Below are 21,577 nucleotides of genomic sequence, written 5' to 3'. Positions count from 1 at the left end.
GATTTAAAAAAAACGTCCTGGAGAGCTCACCAGTCTTTGCAGTAAGTGGTGATGTGCAGGAGGAGATGACAGGGATGACGTTACAAGTCACCCAGAGAACACAAAAATCAGGAACAGGTGGCAGAACACTACAGGACTTGACAAATACCAAATATGTTTCAAATAACACTGCTACATCTGAAAACAAGTCAGAAGATCTTATTTTAGAGCTGCCAAAACGAAGAAGGTGCGCTCCTCTCAATTTGAAAGAGCCAAGTCTCAGAGACAAAATGAGAAGATAAAGTGAATTTATGAATTCTGGTTTTTCTGAATTCTGAAACCATAATGAGTCAAAACGGATATAACTAGAAGAGGAAATACATGAAGTTTTCTTTTCATTTTCTGCCTTTTCACGGAGTATTGATTTATCCATTTTTATGTTTATATATGTGCATAATATAGCTATTTTGTAATATTAAATTGTATTATAAAATTTAAAATCTTTTTTGTTATTCTATAACTTATAATCCGGCTCATTCAACTTTTTCAATGGAATAGATTTAACTAAACAATAGCTGTTAACCTTTTAACCAATAAAATGTATAATAAATAAATAAGTAAATAAATAAAGGAAGGCCACCAAGAGGAAACATCAAATTGGATCTGAACAAAGTTGGTGAGAAAAGGCAGTATGTTAAGTCACAAGAGAGAAGTGGCTGTGATGCACATTTTCATTCAGTTTGAAGAGAATTTTTGCTTCACAGGCTCCAAAGCGCCCCAATCTGTCCAGAGGCCTAGTTCATGGGTGGGACATTCAGAGATCGGCCTAATACAATTTGCTACTACAAAGCAGTCTGTATTTAATGTAGGCGCAGAGGCATGGAATGCAATGTGAATGTTGTCCCCAACATCTCTCTGGAAGTAATCATTACATGTGGACTCTACAGATACCAAATATTCATTTCATGAACAAAATCAAATCCAAAATTACACCAAAGGCAGAGATGAGATACTGAGATAAGCAACAGAGTCAATACTCACATTCGAACAAAGAGTGACTCTTTGGATGTCAGACCAGGAGATGAATACTTTTCAACCAGGGCCAAAGTACTGAAGCCAAACTTATGAATGGGCTCATTGGAATCCAGTGGGGGGAAATCTGTGTCAACCTCCCCATCATCCTCAGCAATATGCAGGCAGTAGGCACTGACATTGTCACTGAAAGGAAAACCAAAAAGGTGAGTGAAAACCAAGCTGAAAAAGGAACTCGGCGACCAGAGGCCCTGATGTGCAGCAAGCAAACTTGGGAAACTGCTGTCCTTTACCCCAAGGCCTGCAGTTATATTTGGATCCCCCAAATCCCACTTCATTTGATAAGGAGAAAATACACGACAGTGCAAAGGGGGAAAAACCAATGTGAAACAAGAGCCTTCACCCTCCTCTATTCTTCCAACAAATACTGAGCACTTGTTGTAAATAGGACACAGAACCCCTTAGATCAAAGATGAGATTTAGCAACAGTCCTCAACGAAGCTTACAATATAGCAGGTGGGAAAAGTAAGCACTATATTAGTTATAAAATAATTGTAAATAAAGTAAATATCATAAAAGAGATACACAAACTGTAAGAGAGAAAAAATGATTTGGGGGAAATCGGTGGACTTTGATTTATGGTTAGGATTAAGAAAATATCTGCTCTAGCTCAAGAAGTAACAAAGACAATCAATACAGTTCTCCTTTCTCTGAAGAAAATCAGCCTCACTTGGCAGGACCTGATTCCAAACACCAAGGATACTTAACAGAGTAAAGCAAATGACCTGATTTATCCTGACCAACTGCTTATGGACTTTTCTCACTTCCCTAGAATGTCCAGTCAGTAATCCCAGTTTCTAGCCTCTCCCAGTTTGTAATCAACACGCATCTCTTTCTCCTTCTTTGGGGAATTAAAAAGTCAATTTGCTGGAAAAGGGTGGGAAACTCTATCAACATAAAGACAATTTGAAACTGAAATCAACTTAAAACACTTTAGATACCCTGCTCCAAAGTTGAACTGTGAAACTGCAAATCTGCTAGTATTCAGAAGCATGAACCTAATAGTTTGAAAGGCAGTGGGTTTCTAAATTCTGCAGCTTAAATTTGGAGTTTTAATTATATGATTGATGCTTAAATTAATTAATTGCAAAGTGTATGCTAATTGTTTAATTGGTTGCTTGATCTATATAGATCATTTTTTGAATTAAATGAGTTGATTTACAAAGTTTATTGATTGGATGTGACAATGAATTATTTCACTGACTACCTGATTTGCAATTTTCCCAATTAATTCACAAATCTTTTGCCGCAATTCTGCTTACTGAGAGAGAGCCTACTTCAGGTGATCTATACTCAGTCTGTCACGATTAAGAGATATTTATTATATAAAACAGGTAATAAGGACAGATTAAAATTAATGGGAACTGTAAATCTGCTAAATGGATGGATAACAAGAAAGTAATCTGGCTATGTTTGTCACTATAAATTTCATGTATTTGCAATGCTGTTAATTTAAAATTCATCTCTGAATGGTATGGGAAACTTACAGATCTTTGCAAGAGGTTATTAACACACACAAAACATGTGCAGAAGCAGAAGAAAGCCATTTAGATGAAGAAAATGTCCTAGTGGAGGACCTATGAGCTTTGTGTCCAGGAAGACTTGAGTTCAACCCTAGCTCCATCACTCATGGGCTATGTGGTTTCAGAGAATAAGCTTCACCTCCTTGAGTTTCAGTTTCGACTTCTATAAAAAGGGTATAATCGCCTAACTCAGGGGTGGTTGTGAGGATTAGATGAGATAATATACAGTGCTGAGCATAGAACGCAGGTTTAAAAAAAAAAGGTATGATAACTATAAAAAGTCAGATGGAAAATAACTTTGACAGTTATGTCAATCCTTAAAGATAAACTGTGTGGATGCATATTCACCAGAAAACAACAATGAAACTGAGTTCTATGTGCACACATCTGTAGCTGGAGTTAACATGTCCACTGTGATCCAGCCTTGGGGCCACTGAGCCTCCGGGGTTTTATGACCACGGCAGACACTGATGAAGCAAGCAGTGGACAGCACAGATTATTTATTGCCGTGTAAATTATCCTGAGGAATGCCTGTGATTCCCCAGCATCACAGAGGTTTCAAGGGCAAATAATAAGCCTATTGATCAAAGCAGAAAGCCAAGCATTGGTATCAGAAGAATTCTGCTTTGATTGTCATGGGAGGCCCACAAATCCCCTCAAAACAAACTCAACAAATGTCACAGGCTGAGATCTGAGAGCCAAAAGACTCATGGCCAAGTGCTGTTATTCTCCCCAGTTCTAAATACAAGGTGTGAAATCACTTACTGTTTCAAAAAAACATTTGCATAGTGCCTGCCCAGTGCTGCTGCAGGACCCGAGCACTGGGAACCCAGCAAGGAGAAGAATGAACGACTCACTCTGTATTATACAAAACTACAGGAAGTCTTTTCTGGTTTACCAGTAAAGTTTAGCAGCAAACAGTGCTCCAGCCCAGCCCCTAAAACCTCTTAATTGAATGCCTAAGGGGGAGGAAAAAAAAAAAAAAAAGACTGAAATTCCATATTTTGAGTATGGGCATATTGTTTCTTCTGTGCCTTTATACAGGAATGATTAATGAAAAAGCTACTGTGGTATTTTGACTTCTAAAACTGCTTCAAGACTCCAAATTAGTAATCCTATATAATAAAAGGGTAATATGCAAATGGACCCTAACGGCAGAACGACCAGAATGACCGCTGGACCAATCACTAGGAGGCGCACTTACCACCTCTTTGGTGTCTTTTCCCGGCCGGCAGGCTCCGATTGCCTGATGGCCACCCACGGTGGGGACGGGAACAGCCGACCTCTCGGTCCCTTCCCCTGGCCATCAGGCACCTATCACCCAATGGCGAATGGGGAACCGGGGGTGGGTGACAGCGGGGGGCGGGGCTGGCTGCGGGCAGTTGGGGAAGATGGCCCTGATCGAAGGCCAGGCCTAGAGACCATACCTGTGCACAAATTTCATGTGCCAGGTCTCTAGTAGTACAATAACCATTAGTATCATTAGCTACATTTATTGCGTGCTAAGTGCCAGGTATTGTGCACAGTGGTTTAGACACATAAGCTCAATGAATCTTCACATCATCTAAGTCACATTATTAAGTGTGTTTTCTTACAAATTAGAAAACCGAGGCTCAGTGAGGTAAGCGGTTTGCTCAAGATTAAACAGCATGAAAGCAACAGAGCTGAGACTCAAACCCAAGTAGTCAAGAACCCTCCCTCCTGACCCCCACCTATCTCTCTGCCAAAGCCATGGTGTGTTCCTATGGAAATGCTATATACTTTGAAAAGGAGGAGGAAACCACGTGCATTATAAAAAAATCAGAAGTTTAGAGATTTATTTCAACCTCCTTGCTGTTACAGCTGGGAAAGAGATGCCTAGAAAAGAGGAATAACATGGCTGGGATCACGCAATTAAATAGGGCCAAAGCCAGGTCTAGAGAACTCCGGGCTCCTTGCTTCCGTTCCATTACTCTTTGATCAAATCAGAAATTGGTGGCATTTTGAAGGTGGGAGGGGAAAAAGGGAGTCAGCTGTGGTCCCTGACTCAGGAATTCCCCAAATATAGACATCTGGAACTTATAAAACAGTGAAAACAGGGGCGCCTCTTTATGACACAGTTCAGTGGAATGAAGAGAGGTTTTGCAGTCAGATCTGGTTTTAATGCTAACTCAACCATTAACCAGCTGTGTGACCAAATCTCTCTGAGTTTCATTTTCTCATCTATAAAAAGCTTTCATTGATTTCTCTAGGAGAATCATTTGGAAAAGTGATTCTCCTCTGTGGTCTTCCAGACCTTGGTTGATATTTCTGTATATAACATTGTTCCTTTACGATTTCTGCATCTATGTTCTCCTAACGAGCAGGATCCTATTGTCTCTGCGTCCTCACTGAAAAGTAAGTGGCCGGCATTTAAAAAGTACTTAACAAATATTTGTTGAATGAATGAATATATGAATGTGTAGACTGAATCACTGTACCCATAAAAAAACCATAATGGGTATTATTATTTTTTTATTCTCACCCAAGGATATGGTTTTTAAATTGATTTTAGAGAGAAAGGGAGAGAAACATCAACGTGTGAGAGAAACATTGATCAAATCAATAGGCAGAAGACCAAACTCAGGTTCCACCCCGCCTCCTCCTCCCCACACACCAAAAAAACAGACAAAACCCAGTCTTCCAATGCTCCCTAGATCCGTGAAGGGCACAACATACCAAGTTGTGCAAGTCAGAAATCTTTGATACGTCTCCTTTCCCACACTTCCCATATCTAACTCATTCCTAAGCCATGTGAATTTTTATCTCTTAAATTTCCCGAATCTGTCCCTTTCTCTCAATCTCCACTGTGGCCCTGCCCACCTCTCAGTCTCTTTCCACTCCATTTTCTCTTCCCTTCTTTGTGCTCTGGCCGCACTGGCCTTCTTTAGTTCCCCGACCATAACATGCTTCCTCCTGCCGCAGCGTCCCTGCCATGTGGTTCCATCTGCCAGGACCTTCCCCTCCAAATGCCTCTGATAGCACTTTCTCGGGGAATTTCTCCCTAACGCAACTCCCAGGCTGGACTCTCATAAACAGCATTCCTTTCCTTTAGAGCACTTAGCTCAGTTTTTAAGCAAACCTTATTTGGTTTAACTTTTTAAATTTTCTGCCCATTTTCTTCACTAAACTGGAACTCATGACAGAGAGTCCACATACGGTTCCATGAACCACTGTATACTCAGCAAAGTGCCTGGTATATAGCAAACACTCAATAAATATTTATTGTATACAATGATAAGTGAAATGAGCCAGTTACAAAGTGCTAACACATTTGATAATTTCTTCTTCCCCACGAAACTATGAATTTTTAGGGGGAATAATCAGATTTCTCTTGTACATTTTATCCTCAATACCTAGACCCTAGAACTCCATAAATATTTGCTGAGTGAAGGAATGACTGAGGAGTTAAGCCTTCGAGATTAAGCAGGATATCAAGAAGAATGAGAGAGGCATTGCTGACTAAGGAAACAGCAAAAGCAGGCATGGTATCAGTGCCAAGAAGATGCCATTTAAAGAATGTGATATGTTAGGATGCATGGGAGTATAGCTGGGGGGTCAGAATAGGGGTTAGGCTGTATTATTTAGGTAAGTGATTCCCAATGATGACCCTAAGGAATATAAATTAGAAGCAGAAACCTACAAATGGGAGAAGAGTAGATAGAGATGGGTAGCAGACAATAACAAAACAAAAAAAGGAAGGAAGGAAGGAAGGAAGGAAGGAAGGAAGGAAGGAAGGAAGGAAGGAAGGAAGGAAGGAAGGAAGGAGATATAAAGAATTCTAATTGCAAAGTTGTCAGAAAGCATATAATATAAGGTCAAATATTCCTATATACTTTCATGGCAAAGCACAATTACTTGCATCATCAGGGAAGGCTAAATTATGCTACTGTTGCTGAACTATTTATTACTAGTTTGGTTTGTAGTAGTAGCTGGTTATAGTTACAGTATTTAGCAGCAACAGAAATGAACATTTACTGAGCACTTGACATATATTTTCTTAATTTTATTTTCATAACTACACCCTATTAGGAAGTTTCTATTCTTATTTTATACACGAAAACTGGAGCACATGGGGCTGAAGTGATTCATCCAAAATCAGCCTCATAGGTATTAACGCCAGAATTCAAATCCAGACTATGGCTTTGGATCCCCCATTCAACCACTATGCTATAAGCTGATTAAGAAGGCAGAGGAAAATGTTAATACATTTTAGAGCAGTGGTCGCCAACTGGTGGTCTGCGGACCACTGGTGGTCTGTGAGGTCCGAAGGGTTGGTGACCGCTGTTTTACAGGGCTTCTATGGAAAAACTATTAAAATTAAGAAACTTTTGATACTAAAGGAGATAAACCCTCACCTATCTACAAAACCCACCAAGTTTCCCAAGGACTCTAGATAGCTGAGGTTACATTAGAATGAAGTGGATCTGTAGTGAACTCCATTGCATGGTGAAACCATGTCTTTGTATATTCTAGAGCTGCACTTTCCAACATCTGGCTGCTGAGCACGTGAAATGTGGCTAGCTTGAATGGAGATGTGCTGTAAATAGCAAATAAACACAAGATGTCAAGCATGTGAAAAGGTGCTCCACATCATCTCATTAGGGAGTTGCACATTAAAACAACAATGAGATACCACTGCACACCTATTAGAATAGCTAAAATCCAAAACATTTACAAAACCAACCGCTGGTGAGGATGTGGAGCAAGAACTCCCATGCATAGTTGATGGAAATGACAAATGGTGTAACTATTTTGGAAGACAGTTTGCAATTTCTTATGAAAGCTAAACATAGGCTTATCATACAATCCAGCAATTGCACTCCTAGGTATTGGCAAAATGAATGGGAAACTTATGTCCACACAAAAACCTGCACATGAAAGTTTACAGCAGCTTTATTAATAACTAGAGGCCCAGTGCACTAAATTCGTGCACGAGTAGGGCCCCTAGGCCTGGCCGGTGATCAGGGCCGATCTGTGGGGTGACGGGCGGGGCGATTGGGGGGCCTCTGCTGGCACCTGCCTTGGCTGGCCTGGTGCTGCCCACTCGCCAGCCCCGCCGCCCCGCTGGTCACCTCCCTCTGCAAGGCGATCGGGGGCCCCCCACTGGCACCCGCCTTGGCTAGCCTGGGGCCTCCAGGCTGGGGGCAGCTCCTGAGTTGAGCGTCTGCCCTCTGGTGGTCAGTGCACGTCATAGTGACCAGTCGGTCCACTGTTCAGTTCATTTGCATATTAGGCTTTTATTATATAGGATTCCCACAAACTGGAAGTAATCAAGCTGTCCTTCAATAGGTGAATAGAAAAACAAACAGTGGTACATCCTTACAATGGAATATTATTCAGCAATATAAAGAAATGAGCTACGAAGCCATGAAAAGACACAAAGGAACCTTGAAGTGCATATTACTTAGTGAAAGAAGCCAGTCTGAAAAAGCTACAAATTGTATAATTCTAACTAGCTGACATTCTAGAAAATGCAAAACTATAAGGGCAGTAAAAAAAAAAAAAAAAGAGTGGTTGCTAGAGGTGAGGGGGCTGGATAAAGAGATGGAGCATGGAGCATTACTAGGTCAGTGAAACCATTCTACATGATAAAATCTTACAAAGAGTGCACTCTAATGTAAACGACTGACTTTAGTTAATAATAATGTATCAATACTGGTTCATTGATTGTAACAAATGTATCACACTAATATAAAATGTTAATAAAAAGGAAGGATGAGAGGCAGGAAGTAGCTATGTAGGAACTCTATGCTTTCTGTGCAATTTTTCTGTAAACCTAAAACTACTCTAAAAAATAAAGTCTATTAAAAATGTTTTAAAATCTTATAGGTAACCAGCCTTCAAAATTACGTGAAAACAGAGCTTAAAGCAAGTTGATTCACATGAAGCCAACATATCACTGGCTACAATAAATGTTAGTAAGATAAACTTTCCTATGGAAAGACATTGACTTAAACTGGGTCAAAAAAGAAAACCCTCACAAAATTATTCATCATATCTAAACCTAAAAGGCTGAACACAGATACATTAGACTAGACTAGTGCAAAGAAGAACAAGGGGAAAAAACTAATTGTACTGCAATAAAGCAAAAAAAAAAAAAAAAGGCAGGCCACAATACAAAAATAAAATAGGGCTGTTTTATATTGAAAAAAGTATAACTCACAGTAAAGATATGAAATGCATGAATCTTTTTGTGCACTGACATATACAAAATGGAAACTGCTGAAATCTCAGGAGAAATTGACAAAAGCACACAATGAAGTGGAAACTTTAATCCATTTCTCTTACTCATCCACAGATGAAATAGTTAAAACATGCAAGAACATGATAGTAATTAAAGATGTTGATTTAATAAATATATATTGAATTCTGTAACCTATACAGAATATTTCCAGAATCCATAAAATATTTATAAAAATTTATTGTAGAGTAAGCTGCAAAATATAAACAAACCTCTAAGCAGAACTTTTATATGCCATATTTTCTGATCAAAATTCAATAAACATCAATCTATATAACAAAGTCTAAATTTAAAAATTCTTCCAAATAGATAGTTTCCCCTAAAAAAAATCACTGCATCAAAATAAGCAGGATAATAAATACCACATTCCAATTTTGCTCAAGAGCTAACAAAGGAAGCCAAGAATTTCAGCTAAATTCTCCATTCCTTCCCTGCGGCCAAAGCCTACTACCATAAACAGTTTACAAGGCAGAGACAAGGGAACAATGTTCTTAAATAAATGGTTTTCTTGACGACCAAACTGAAATGAGAGGAAGGGGCTCTTTCCCATGCAACTAGCAATTTGGCCCCTGTGAATGAAGAGCTCCTCCAAAGGGCCAACCCACGGGGAGATCAAATAAGGCCCCGTCCCAACACCTAAGTTCAATAAGCCAGAAAGAAAACACTTGCACTACACTGACAAGAAATCCTAGGGATTTACTTTATGGATTGTCTTATACCAAACACAACCGAGAAATCCATGTAAGAATTGTAAAACATTGCAAAAGACCAGTTTCTTTAACTTCAATATAATTCTATAATTCAAATTATAGTTATAGAGCAACTATTAAAAAATGTCAACACACTTGATATACTTCAGGAATATAAATTTTAATAAGATGTACTCAATTTCAGAGGCTTACAAATTAATACAAGAGATAGTCCCTATTTTGGGGGTTCAGAATTGCTGATTATATTGGCTGATCATCCTTTTCCTTATTAATATCTGGTCTGCTTCATTTACTATTTTCTAATAGGAATATATTGAAATTTCCCAGTTTGACACTGGATCAGTTAATGCCTCTTTAAAACTCCCTTTAAATAGTTTAGACTATGTTGCTAGATACATACACAGTCAGAATTATTATATTATCTTGATGGGCTGCTCCTTTTCATTATGTAATCTACCAAAATACCCCTATTGACATGTTTTTGCCTTAAATTCTACTGTATGATGCACTGCTACTGGCCCATCTCTCTAGAAAAGAAATTTAAGTAGTGGAGAACCAATGCAGCAAAGCACTTTCAAGTTCAAGCTATGATGTACAAGCATAGAGACTCTACATCCAAGTTCTACATCCTATATAATAAAGAGGTGATATGCAAATTGGCCATCATGCCCTCGCACAAGATGGCTGCCCCCATTGGTCACAAGATAGCCGCCCCTAAGTGGTCATAAGATGGCCGCCACAAGATGGCTGGCAGGGGAGGGCAGTTGGGGGCGACTAGGCCTGCAGGGGAAGGCAGTTGGGGGTGACCAGGCCTGCAGGGGAGGGAGGGCAGTTGGGGGGAAGCCAGGCCTGCAGAGGAGGGCAGTTAGGGGCAACCGGACCGGCAGGGGAGGGCAGTTGGGGGCAACCAGGCCTGCAGGGGAGGGCAGTTGGGGGCGACCAGGCCTGCAGGGGAGGGCAGTTGGGGGCGATCGGGCCAGCAGGCAAGGGCAGTGGGGGCGATCGGGCCAGCAGGCAAGGGCAGTGGGGGCGATCGGGCCGGCAGGGGAGCAGTTAGGTGTCAATCAGGCTGGCAGGGGAGTGGTTAGGGTTGATCAGGCTGGCAGGCAGAAGCAGTTAGGAGCAATCAGGCAGGAAGGCAGGCAAGCGGTTGGGATCCAGCAGTCCCAGATTGTGAGAGGGATGTGACTGCCTGGCAGTTGGATATCCCCGGAGGGGTCCCAGATTGAAGAGGGTGCAGGCTGGGTTGAGGGACACCCCCACCCGCCCCGTGCACGAATTTCATGCACCGAGCCTCTAGTTTTAAAAATAATTGTTTAATGAGGAATAGAATGATTGAGAGAAAAACCAAGCCAACGACTGGGAACAAAGAAAACTAATTCAGACCAAAGGAAATAATGCAAAAACCTTGGCACTGAACAGACCAGGAATCAAATCCTGACTCTGCCATCTCCCACTGGTGTAACCTGCAGCAAGTAACAATTCTCCTATGCAGAATGAGAGTCATAATGCTCACCTCACAGGGAGCTAGGAGAATTCAGTGAGAAATCAGGTACAAAACACCCAGCATGGTCCCAACTCATGGTAGGTACTTAATAAACATTAGTTCTCTCCCACTAACTCCCATGCCACTTTTATCAGCAAGCCTCATAAAAGGGTTTGAAACTGCAACATGCATTTTCCTCATGTCTGGATTCACAAACTTATCAGTGTATTTACAAGTAGATTCGGAGATAAGCCTGAGATACACAGGCTCACGATCTGGTGAGCAACCTGACCTGCATTAGTGTGGGCGTCTGGTTCCCAGGCCAATGCCTAGAAACACTGGGCCCGAATGCAGTATGGGTGGCCAGGACACAGCCAGAAACTAGAGCAGCCAAAAAAAGGGAAGGATTACTTGAGCTTCGGCTCCCGTCCTTCGCTTGTGTACTGCCAACAGATGAGCCCGATCAGGTCCTGCACCCTGGCGCTGGCCATTGTCACCACAGTCATTGGCAGCAGTCTGTCCTGGCTCGAGTGTAAGGGGAGGTAGACATCGATCTTCTTGGTGGCTGTTGTGCCTACATGACCCTGTGGACAGAACACATGCACGAGGGTAAGGCATACACTCACGGTCATACAGACCCTACTGGGCCACAACTACTGCTCTCCAGGGCCTGGGTGCAGCACAGCCATCTCTGAGCCTTCTTGCATAGACCTGCTTATGAGCCTGGAAAGGTCCCCCAAGTGGAAACACTGTCTAGTTTTAAGGTTTTTTTCTTTAATATTCATTTTCTAATGGTCTAAAATGATCCAATTTTGCCAGCAGTAAGATAAATGAGTGCTACAATTAAAACCAACAAATCAGAATGGTGAGCAGATCTGATGTTTAGTGGCAGGAGACTTGCTTTGCTACTTATTCAGTGTGACCTTGGAAAAGTCACCATTAGACCTTGGCATCAGCTGCCCTCCCTAAAAATTGCGGTCTTACTCCTTGAGACCTTGGGAAAAGCTACCTGGGAAGCTGCCACACTTTCTGAAGAAGCCTTTTAAGCCTGTAGCACTGGATCAAAGGGCTTGCCTTCTTGGAGACTAGAGATGGCTAATTCTATTATGTAGTACATCTGTTTACTTCAGTCATCTGCTATGAAGTTCAAGGGTCCCTGGTCTTCCATTTTTGCTCTAACCATCATACCACACTGCCAGTCCCCCCCTACTCCTCCTCCCTCCCAAACCTCTCACTCCCCTTTGGAACTCCAGCACTAATTAAATATTCCCCCCAGCCCTGGCCAGTGTGGCTCAATTTTTTGAAGGCTCAGATGATATGACACCTCCTCAGAGAAACCTTTACTGATAATTCTATAGAAAGAAGCCGCCCTGCCAGTGTGGCTCAGTGGTTGAGCGTCAACCCCTGAACCAAGAGGTCACTGGTTCTACTCCGGGACAGGGCACAAGCCCGGGTTTCAGGCTCAATCCCCAGTAGGGGGGGCATGCAAGAGGCAGCCAATCGATGTTTCTATCTTTCTCTCCTTCTCTAAAAATCAATTTAAAAAAACATATTATAAAATAAGAAAGAAGCCCTGACCACAGTTATTCTCACATATATCCTGTTCATTTTCTTCATAGCATTAATAATTTTACATTATGTATTTGTTCATGTATATCCTTAGTGTATGCCTTCTCCACTAGCCTCTGAGTTCCATGAGGGCAGCTATAATAATGTCTGCTTTGTTTACTGCTCTATACACAATGGCTAGCACTGTGCCTGCATAAAAGACTCTCCCCCAAAAATCTGTTGAACTGCAAAATGAATGCATAAATAACTTAAATGACTACCAAGATACAAGATAGAAACTCAATAAATGCTAGTTTCCTCCATCCATCCCTCTTGCCTTTCCTCTACGGGTCTATTTCCTGGAGGTAGATGGAAAATGGAGGTACCTGAGCAACCAAGTGGTTCCAGCTTTAACATTATAATTTTATCATTCCAAGGCAGAAAAAAAAAAATCAGAACTAAAGTAAGGAAATACATAAAACCCGTTTAAAAACATTTGAAGAGAAATTCCACATCTCTTATAAGCCAGCATCTAATATTAGACCCATTGATTTTTTTTACTGAATCTTGTCTCTATGTTATAAAGCAAATAATAAAAAGCAATTCTCTTACATAATGCACGCTCTCTCTCGCTCTCTTATGCATGCATACACATGCACACACTCACACCCATGCATGTTTTTCAGCCTGAAATAATTCCAATGACTAGCAAAGACATCTCTAAACAGCAAGTGTTTGGCCTTGTCAGGCAGTTAAAGGGTTAAAATTAAAACAAGAGCAAGCTTTCTGGAGTGGGTTTGTCACCCCTTATCACTCTTCTCAACCGCCTTTTCACACCCTGCCCTTGTCCTTGCTTTTCCTTCTTATTTCCTTTATTCCTTCTCCTTCCTCTGAAGAACTAGAGCTGAGGGACTATCGGAATAACAATATCTCAAAATAGGAAGGTTCAAAGAGATGACCAATGTGAACGTGCTTCACAAACTGTAGAGTGCATTGGAAATGCAGAGCAGTATGCTAGAAAGGGCCTAAGTTTTAAAATCAGACCCATTTCTATTACTCAAGCCTATTACAAGGTTACATGAGACCAAAGATGGATGCTATAGGAGCCCTAATAATACGTTATTATTATAACAAGAACTGATATTTATAGCTGTTAAATAAATTCTGCAAAATGTTTGCCTAAATTACCTCATTTAACTCTCAGAATCACTGTAAGGGGTAGGGTTCTATCATTACCCTCATATTACAGATGAGAAAACTAAAGTGTATAAGGCTACAGGCATCTACTCAAGATCCCATAACCAAGGTGGAGGAGGCAGAGTTTAAACCCAGGTCTGTTTGACTCCAAAGCCCCTACTTCCAACATCAATGCCTTCTTTCCCTACAGTCATCCTAAATCAGTGGTTCTCAACCTTCCTAATGCCACGACCCTTTAATACAGTTCCTCATGTTGTGGTGACCCCCAACCATAAAATTATTTTCGTTGCTACTTCATAACTGTAATTTTGCTACTGTTAATGAATCGTAATGTAAATATCTGTGTTTTCCGATGGTCTTAGGCTCTACAGCAGCGGTTCTCAACCTGTGGGTCACAACCTACAGGTTGAGAACCGCTAGCTGGGTCACCTAAGGCCATCGGAAAACACAGATATTTACATTATGATTCATAACAGCAGTAAAATTACAGTTATGAAGTAGCAACGAAAATAATTTTATGGTTGGGGGGTCACCACAACATGAGGAACTGCATTAAAGGGTCGCAGCATCAGAAAGGCTGAGAACCACTGTCCTAAATGAAATCAATTCCCACTTTCAAAGGTTTGGAAATCATCTCCTCGCCTCCGCTCACAATGAACCAGAAGTGCTGCCGAAAGCAGTCTCCTACAGGGGGCGCTAGCTCTGAGGGGCCGGCCAAGAACTGCTAGGGGATTAAGACTCCAGAGAACGTCTCTATTTTAAGTTGACTAAGGGCACTATTGTTAAGGAATGATACTCCTATGAATCCCTTTATCCTCTTTATCTCACAGTGAAATAGCAAGTGTGGGGGAAACTATGAGAATAAATATGGTGGATGCTTATTAAATGAAAAAAGTGCTTTATCTTTTTAAGTCTCCTAATTCCATCTTGAGGCACTGACGACGGGAACGAGTGCCTTGCACAAACACTGAAATTACATATTTTTTAATAAGGAGCCTCTTCTGAAAAACTCAAGGCGGTGGCAGTTAGCTCTATCTAATAGTCCCTGTGTTGCAACATTTAGAGGGAATCATCTAAAATATAAAACAATCCATCAACATAATAGAAAGTAATTAACTTATTAAAAAAGAATAAGGTGACCAAAGGATTAAAAGTATTCATCACACATCAAGGCAAGCCATATTTCAAAGACCCAACATTTTACTATTAAAAAGCAACTAGCAATCATAGTTTCACTGCATGGCAATTGATGCTTCCACAATATGGAACTAGGGAAATGGAGGTATAATTAGAGCAGAAGGGGTCAACATAGAGATAGGGAAAACTGGCTTAGCACCATCTTTCTCAGTCACTCATGCATTCAACAAACACCCACTGAAACGCCCTGCTGGGCTCTGAAGACAAAATCAAGCGAGACGCAATGCAGATCCTCATCAAACCCACTGTATGCGGGAGGTCTGCATTGCACAATGTGATGAAAAGCTTGTGAGCTCAGAAGCAACCAAGACCAATGGGGGCAGCCCTCCTAGATAAACAATGTGCCCTCCATCCAACAGCACCACCAGCCAAGGAGAAGCCGCTTACCGCACTTAAACACCGACCACACCAACAACAAAAAGTGAAGCGCGGTCCTCTGAGACATGGCATTATGAGTGATTTTAATTTTCTGCATTTTATATAATGAGCATGTATTATTTTTATAATTAGAGACAAAATAGTAAATATTATAATTATGAACAGAAGAGGCAATAGAAAGAACTACCGCAGAGGGCTTAAGAGTGTTAAGAGAGAGGATCAATTTTGAAAGTGGAGCCTATGTTAAGGCATCCAGCATGATTTATTAAGAACACACTAGGTGCCAGGTGTTGTGACAGGCTGTTGAAAAAAATGTTTTAAAATGTAATTCAGACACTTTCCCATGGCAGGTTAAGTGATTTTTATCAAAGAAAATAAAAAGTAATAAACCCGCAAAGAGCTGACAAACTCGGATTTGAACAACTCTCTCCAGGAGCAGCCCCTAATCAGGGAATACCCCAAATTCAGGTTTTAAAACAAAAAAAAAGTTTGTATTCCCTGTAGCAAAACTATTTCTCAACACAAATGCAATTCATGAAGATCAGCTAGACTCCAGAGTTCATATCACATGGCCTCTCCATGATTTGATGTCTCTGCAAATGCAGCCAAATCTCAAACTCACCATGCCCAAGACCTATTTTCTTCTTCATCACTCGTCTCTCATTCAATACTAGAAGCCTGGTGCACGAAATTCGTGCACGGCGGGGGGTTGTCCCTCAACCCAGCCTGTACCCTCTCCAATCTGGGACTCCTGGAGGGATGTCCGACTGCCCATTTAGGCCCGATCCTGGTGGGATCGGGCCTAAACGGTCAGTTGGACATCCCTCTCACAATCCAGGACTGCTGGCTCCCAACTGCTTGCCTGCCTGCCTTCCTGATTGCCCCTAACCGCTTCTGCCTGCCAGCCTGATCACCCCCTAACCACTCCGCTGCCAGCCTGGTTGATGCTTAACTGCTCCCCTGCCAGCCTGTTTGCTCCCAACTCCCCTCCTCTGCCAGCCTGGTCACCCCTAACTGCCCTCTCCTGCAGGGTTGATCACCTCCAATTGCCCTCCCTTGCAAGCCTGGTCCCTCTCAACTGCCCTCCCTTGCAGGCCTGGTCCCTCATAACTGCCCTCCCTTGCAGGCCTGGTCCCTCTCAACTGCCCTCCCTTGTAGGCCGGGTGCCTCCCAACTGCCCTCCCCTGCTGGCCATCTTGTAGTGGCCATCTTGTGTCCACATGGGGGCAGGATCTTTGACCACATGGGGGCAGCTATATTGTGTGTTGCAGTGATGATCAATCTGTATATTACTCTTTTATTAGATAAGATAGAGGCCTGGTGCACGGGTAGGGGCCAGCTGGTTTGCCCTGAAGGGTGTCCCGGATCAGGGTGGGGTTCTCTTGGGGCGTGGGGTGGCCTGAGCGAGGGGCCTGTGGTGGTTTGCAGGCGGGCCACGCCCCCTGGCAACCTAAGGGGAGGCCCTGGTATCTGGGATTTATTTTCCTTCTACAATTGAAACTTTGTAGCCTGGAGCAGAGCCAAGCCTGCTGTTCCCTCCGGGGCGGCAGCCATCTCTGTGGCAGTTAATTCACCTTCTACAGTTGAAACTTTGTTGCCTTAAGCGGGTGGACCCGGCCAGGGTGTGCTTTAAAGCTTTGCTTCCCCTGTTGCCGCCGGCAACCCTGGCCTGCTCTCTCAAGCTCCATTCTGTTGCCATTTGTTTGAATTTGTTTACCTTCTACAATTGAAACTTTGTAGCTTGAGTGGAGGCTTAGGCCTGCAACGGCTATGGAAAGCTTGGCTTGCTCTGTTACCTGGGAAACCTTGCTCTCTGTGGCTGTAGCCATCTTGGTTTGGGTTAATTTGCATACTCGCCCTGATTGGCTGGTGGGCGTGGCTTGGCTAGTGGGCGTGGCTTATGTAGCGGAGTGATGGTTAATTTGCATATTACCATTTTATTAGAGAAGATTCCATCTCAGTGAAGGCTTTCACCACCTACTCTGGCACTCAATCTAGTAAACTTAACTCCTCTTTCTGTCTCATCTACATCCAAATGCCTCTGAGACATCTCTCAAATCTTGCTCCTCGCTGCGCTGCCCTAGTTCATTGCTAGAGGATATTGAATGGTAGTTAAGAGCACGGATTTGGGGTCAGCCAGATCCAGGTTTGAACCCGAACTCTGCCACTTGTTTAGCTGCCAGACCTTAGATGTTGGGTAACTAACTACACCTCTCAGAACTTCCATTCCCTTACTTGAAAAGTAATTAAGATGTATATAAAATGCCTGGTACATAGCCACTGATTTTTCAAAAAGTGCATATATATCAATAGAATGATCAATATTCTTTTAACACATGATTTTAAACATCTGCATTATATTACAGCATGTAGTGATACTATCAACATATTCCCTGGTTGTTACACTGTTTCTACTATTTCACCATTATGAATAATAGTCTCCTAAATATGCTTATGTAAATGTGTGTGCACATTTTCCTAGGAGTAGATTATTGGGTCAAAGAGTATGAATGCTTTGTGGCTTATAACATATATTGTAAAAGTTTACTCTTTTGAAAAATGTCTTTATATTAATCATGAAATGTCGATGTTATGAATCATACATCATTGAATTAATAATTAGTTCATAAGCCCTGGCTGGGTGGCATACCCCACCCAGCATCGTCCCATACACCAAAAGGCCGGTGGGTTCCATCCCCAGTCAGGGTTGAGTATGGGAGGTAACCAATTGGTGCTTCTCTTCCATCTGATCTCTCTCTCTCTCTTTTCTTCCCTCCCTCCCTCCCTCCCTGTCTCTCTCCCTTTCTCTCTTTTCCTCCCTCTCTCCTTCCCTTCCTTCCTCCCTGTCTTTCTCTCTAAAATCAGTGAAAATGTATCTTCAGGTGAGGACTAAAAATAAATAAATTAATTAATAATTCATAAAATGTAAAAACCTTAACAATTTAAATAACTTCTAATATATAGAATGTGAATAGGTACAGAATTGCAATATATAGAATTTTAACATGAAGAGTTAAAATATTACAGCTATACTAGATTTTCTCCTATTTGATCCCATTAATTAAAATGTACACTTTGCTGCTTATCATAAAGTTAATTTCAAAATTATGTACCTGATAGTTTCCAAAATAGGGGAAGGAGGAAGAATAGATGGTATTCAGTTCAAAATAATCTTGGATTAAGAAACATTCATATCAAGTGAGGTAGCTAAATTAAATCTTAAGGAGAGAAGGTTCAGTTAGCAGTGCTACTTAACATACAGGTTTGTCAGTAATAAATTGAGTATCAGATCTCAAAACTGTTGCTAAGTGTTCAATTTCTCTGTCAAGGGGAAGAAACGAAAAGGATAGACAGCTTGGCTTCTGCAATTAAAGAGACAAAAAGCAGGCGGCATTATTTCATTAGTCACAACTGCACAAGCAGATCATTATATGTAATTTTAATGCAGAAATAAATAAATCAGTGTATCCAGACAATGTAATGATGCAAATTGATAAAAGGGTTATTTGTAGCCTTCAAAAGTTAAAACTCTCTTAAAGGAATGGCTTCAGTTCCATCCTGCCAGTACCTTTCCTCCCCAATTCCCTCAACAAGGGCTTGTATTCTACCAATGGCCTAGTCTTTAATAACAGACTTGGTACAGGTGTCTCAAATTATCATTACTCTGATGATAAATAAGGGATTTCATTTGATTAAAGTGATTCCAAACAAAAGCTGGCCTAAATCTGGTCGAAGCCAGGTTTAACAGACGGAAGTAAAGATGGTCTAGATGAGGTGGAAAAGAAAATCCAAACACCAGACTGCAGCATGTTGCTCTCAGTAAGTGCTACCGTTATGGGTGTGGAGAAAAATCTCACTTTTTTACATTCAAAATGGTAGCACTAAACTTATGAATAGATGTTGAATAAAATTCTATGACAGATCCATTCGGAGTTAGGATATCCTGTAGTGATATCTTAGCCCTCAATAAATCTGGAACGCTTAAAGGCTATTAAATTAACATTTCCCTGATCTGGCACCTGTAGTCAAGTTAATTTGTCAAAAACATTTCTACAGTTTGTCACTGGACACAGTATTTTCTGACAAGTTAAGTTTAAAATAAAATTGACAAAAATCTCATTAATTTCTTCTGAATCACCAACCTTGGTTCCATTAAGCTTTTATTATTAAGAAAGTCAACTGTCACTCTTTCTTTAACAAGGTCAAGTTCTGATCTGGGTACCTCCAGGATCCTTACTGCATTAATAGGAGCCAGTGAGGTAGTGCAGCGTGGCATTAAAAGAATAAGTTGTGGAACCAGAAAGACCTGGGTTCCGTTCTCAGCAGTGCCACTTACTGTGTGTCCTTGAACAATTTTATTTAACCTCTGAGTTACTATTTCCTTATAAAAGTACCTCCTTATGGAGTTTTTAAAAAAAGAATTCAATGAGATTATGCATGTAAAGCACTTTTATCACTAGTCCACAGTAAATACTCAAGAAATGTTGGATGTTTAATAGGTTTCCTTTGTCCCCTGCTTATTTACATTCATAGACTTTTAAAAAAAACACATTATTGTCATTATAGACTTTGGAAGCTGCAAGGAATTTTAAGGGTCTTCCCCTTTAAAACATTTTCCCCAACTGGCTGTCCAAAAAACCTTCCTAGAGCAGCGGTCACCAACCAGTGGTCCATGGGTCACTGGTGGTCCGTGAGGTCCGAAAGGTTGGTGACCACTGTTCCTAGAGCATCTTCACTGATGAGGTAGGTCCCTGCCACCTTCTGAAGCAAACCCTTTGCTCCTGTCTTCAGTAAAACAGTTTTGACGGCTAACACGCATTTCTTTCCATTTGACATATACTCTCTGGGCAGATTTTACCCACTGATCTCAGTTCTAGCCCTCAGAAAGTTAGAACTAATCTACCTCCACTTCCACAGACATCCCTTCATGTAGACGAGGACCTCAAACAAGTAACTCGGTTACTAAGATCATTAAATGAGCCAGACTATAATCCTTCTGAGAGCACAACACAGCATAGAAAATATCATTTCCGTCAGTCCTTCTTACACTAATGATTTTCGTAATTTTTCTTTTTATAACATCTATGGTAAATGTAAATCTATAGTCCTGGACCCAAAACAGAAAAAGGAGTTGTTGCTCTCAGGAAAAGGTTTTCTCTACTTAAAATAAATCCTCCACATTTTGACACTCTGACAGTCCTCTTCCACTTTGGGACAAAATAAAATGCCTAGAGCTATTGGTTTAAACAAGCTAACTGTTATCAAATGAAGTTTGAGTAATAGCCTCAAATAATATTTTGTTGCAAGATATCAACTGGAAAAACTAGTAATCATTCATGTTCAAACACAGGAAAGAAATTTTACCAAAGGGGTGGGGTGGCTGAAGGAAAAGAAATGAAAGCCTGCTCATACTGTCAGTTTGCACCATCATGGGTTATATTTGCTGCGTACCTCTTTGCAGTCTACAGAACTGGTCTGGACCCTGGTCCTGCCAGCCTTTAGCTGAGTGACCTTTGGCAATGCCCATAACCTCTCTCAAAGTCAATTTCTTCAGTCATAAACAGAGATGAGACCATCACCTCAAAAGAATGACAGGGCGTATAAACTAAATATAAAGCATTTAAAATGCTCTGTAAACTGCAAACTGATATACAAATGTCAATTGTTTCTTGTTATTGTTACTTAAGCTGTTGCTCAGGCCAGGCAGATCTTTGGACAAAATGTCCCTTCAGACATCCAGGACTTGAGAAGTGGAAGCAATAGGGACAGGTCTCTATCTCAATCATTAAGAGAAAAGGGCCACAGCATTCTCTTCTGGTCCAGCTCAGGATGCTTACAGCATGTACCAGGAGGTGCTTTCACACAAGAACAACCCAGCTATCTTCAAGCGTAATAGAAGCTAAGTGTCCGTTTGAATTTTCATAGCCATTGTGGGATTCTTTAGATCATTAATGTAACACAGCACTTTGCATTTAATTATACAAACAATGACTTCTATAATGATGATAATATCAGGGAAAGGTAATTTGCATGAACTAAGCCCCATCACCTAGGGTAACTATAGGGACCTCTTCATTATTAAATCATTTATATAATAAAATCAATATGCTTTAAAAGTAAAAATAGGTTTTTTAAAACCATAAAGAAGAATTACATGTTTTAAACGCTATCAATTATTGTAATATAATGAGACTTTTTAAGATTT

The 21,577-nt window shown here is 41.1% G+C and overlaps 1 protein-coding gene across 13 annotated transcripts in view; it reads right to left on the bottom strand.

The window, feature by feature from the left end:
- Positions 1–21,577, bottom strand: part of MAPKAP1 (MAPK associated protein 1) — a 193,517-nt gene that overhangs the window by 108,963 nt on the left and 62,977 nt on the right. For 11 of the 13 annotated variants that reach the window (XM_079789779.1, XM_079789782.1, XM_079789780.1 and 8 more), the window contains 2 exons: positions 11,464–11,636; positions 1,021–1,197 (listed from right to left, as the gene is read on the bottom strand). In XM_079789779.1, coding sequence (XP_079645905.1) covers positions 1,021–1,197; positions 11,464–11,636 — 350 coding nt within the window. The remainder of the gene's footprint in view (positions 1–1,020; positions 1,198–11,463; positions 11,637–21,577) is intronic. The other 2 variants (XM_079789776.1, XM_079789777.1) reach the window with 1 other exon arrangement.

The sequence above is a fragment of the Cnephaeus nilssonii genome (assembly GCF_951640355.1).
Source record: "Cnephaeus nilssonii genome assembly, chromosome: 14".
Classification (NCBI taxonomy): domain Eukaryota; kingdom Metazoa; phylum Chordata; class Mammalia; order Chiroptera; family Vespertilionidae; genus Cnephaeus; species Cnephaeus nilssonii.
This window is presented reverse-complemented; position numbering and strand designations above follow the sequence as displayed.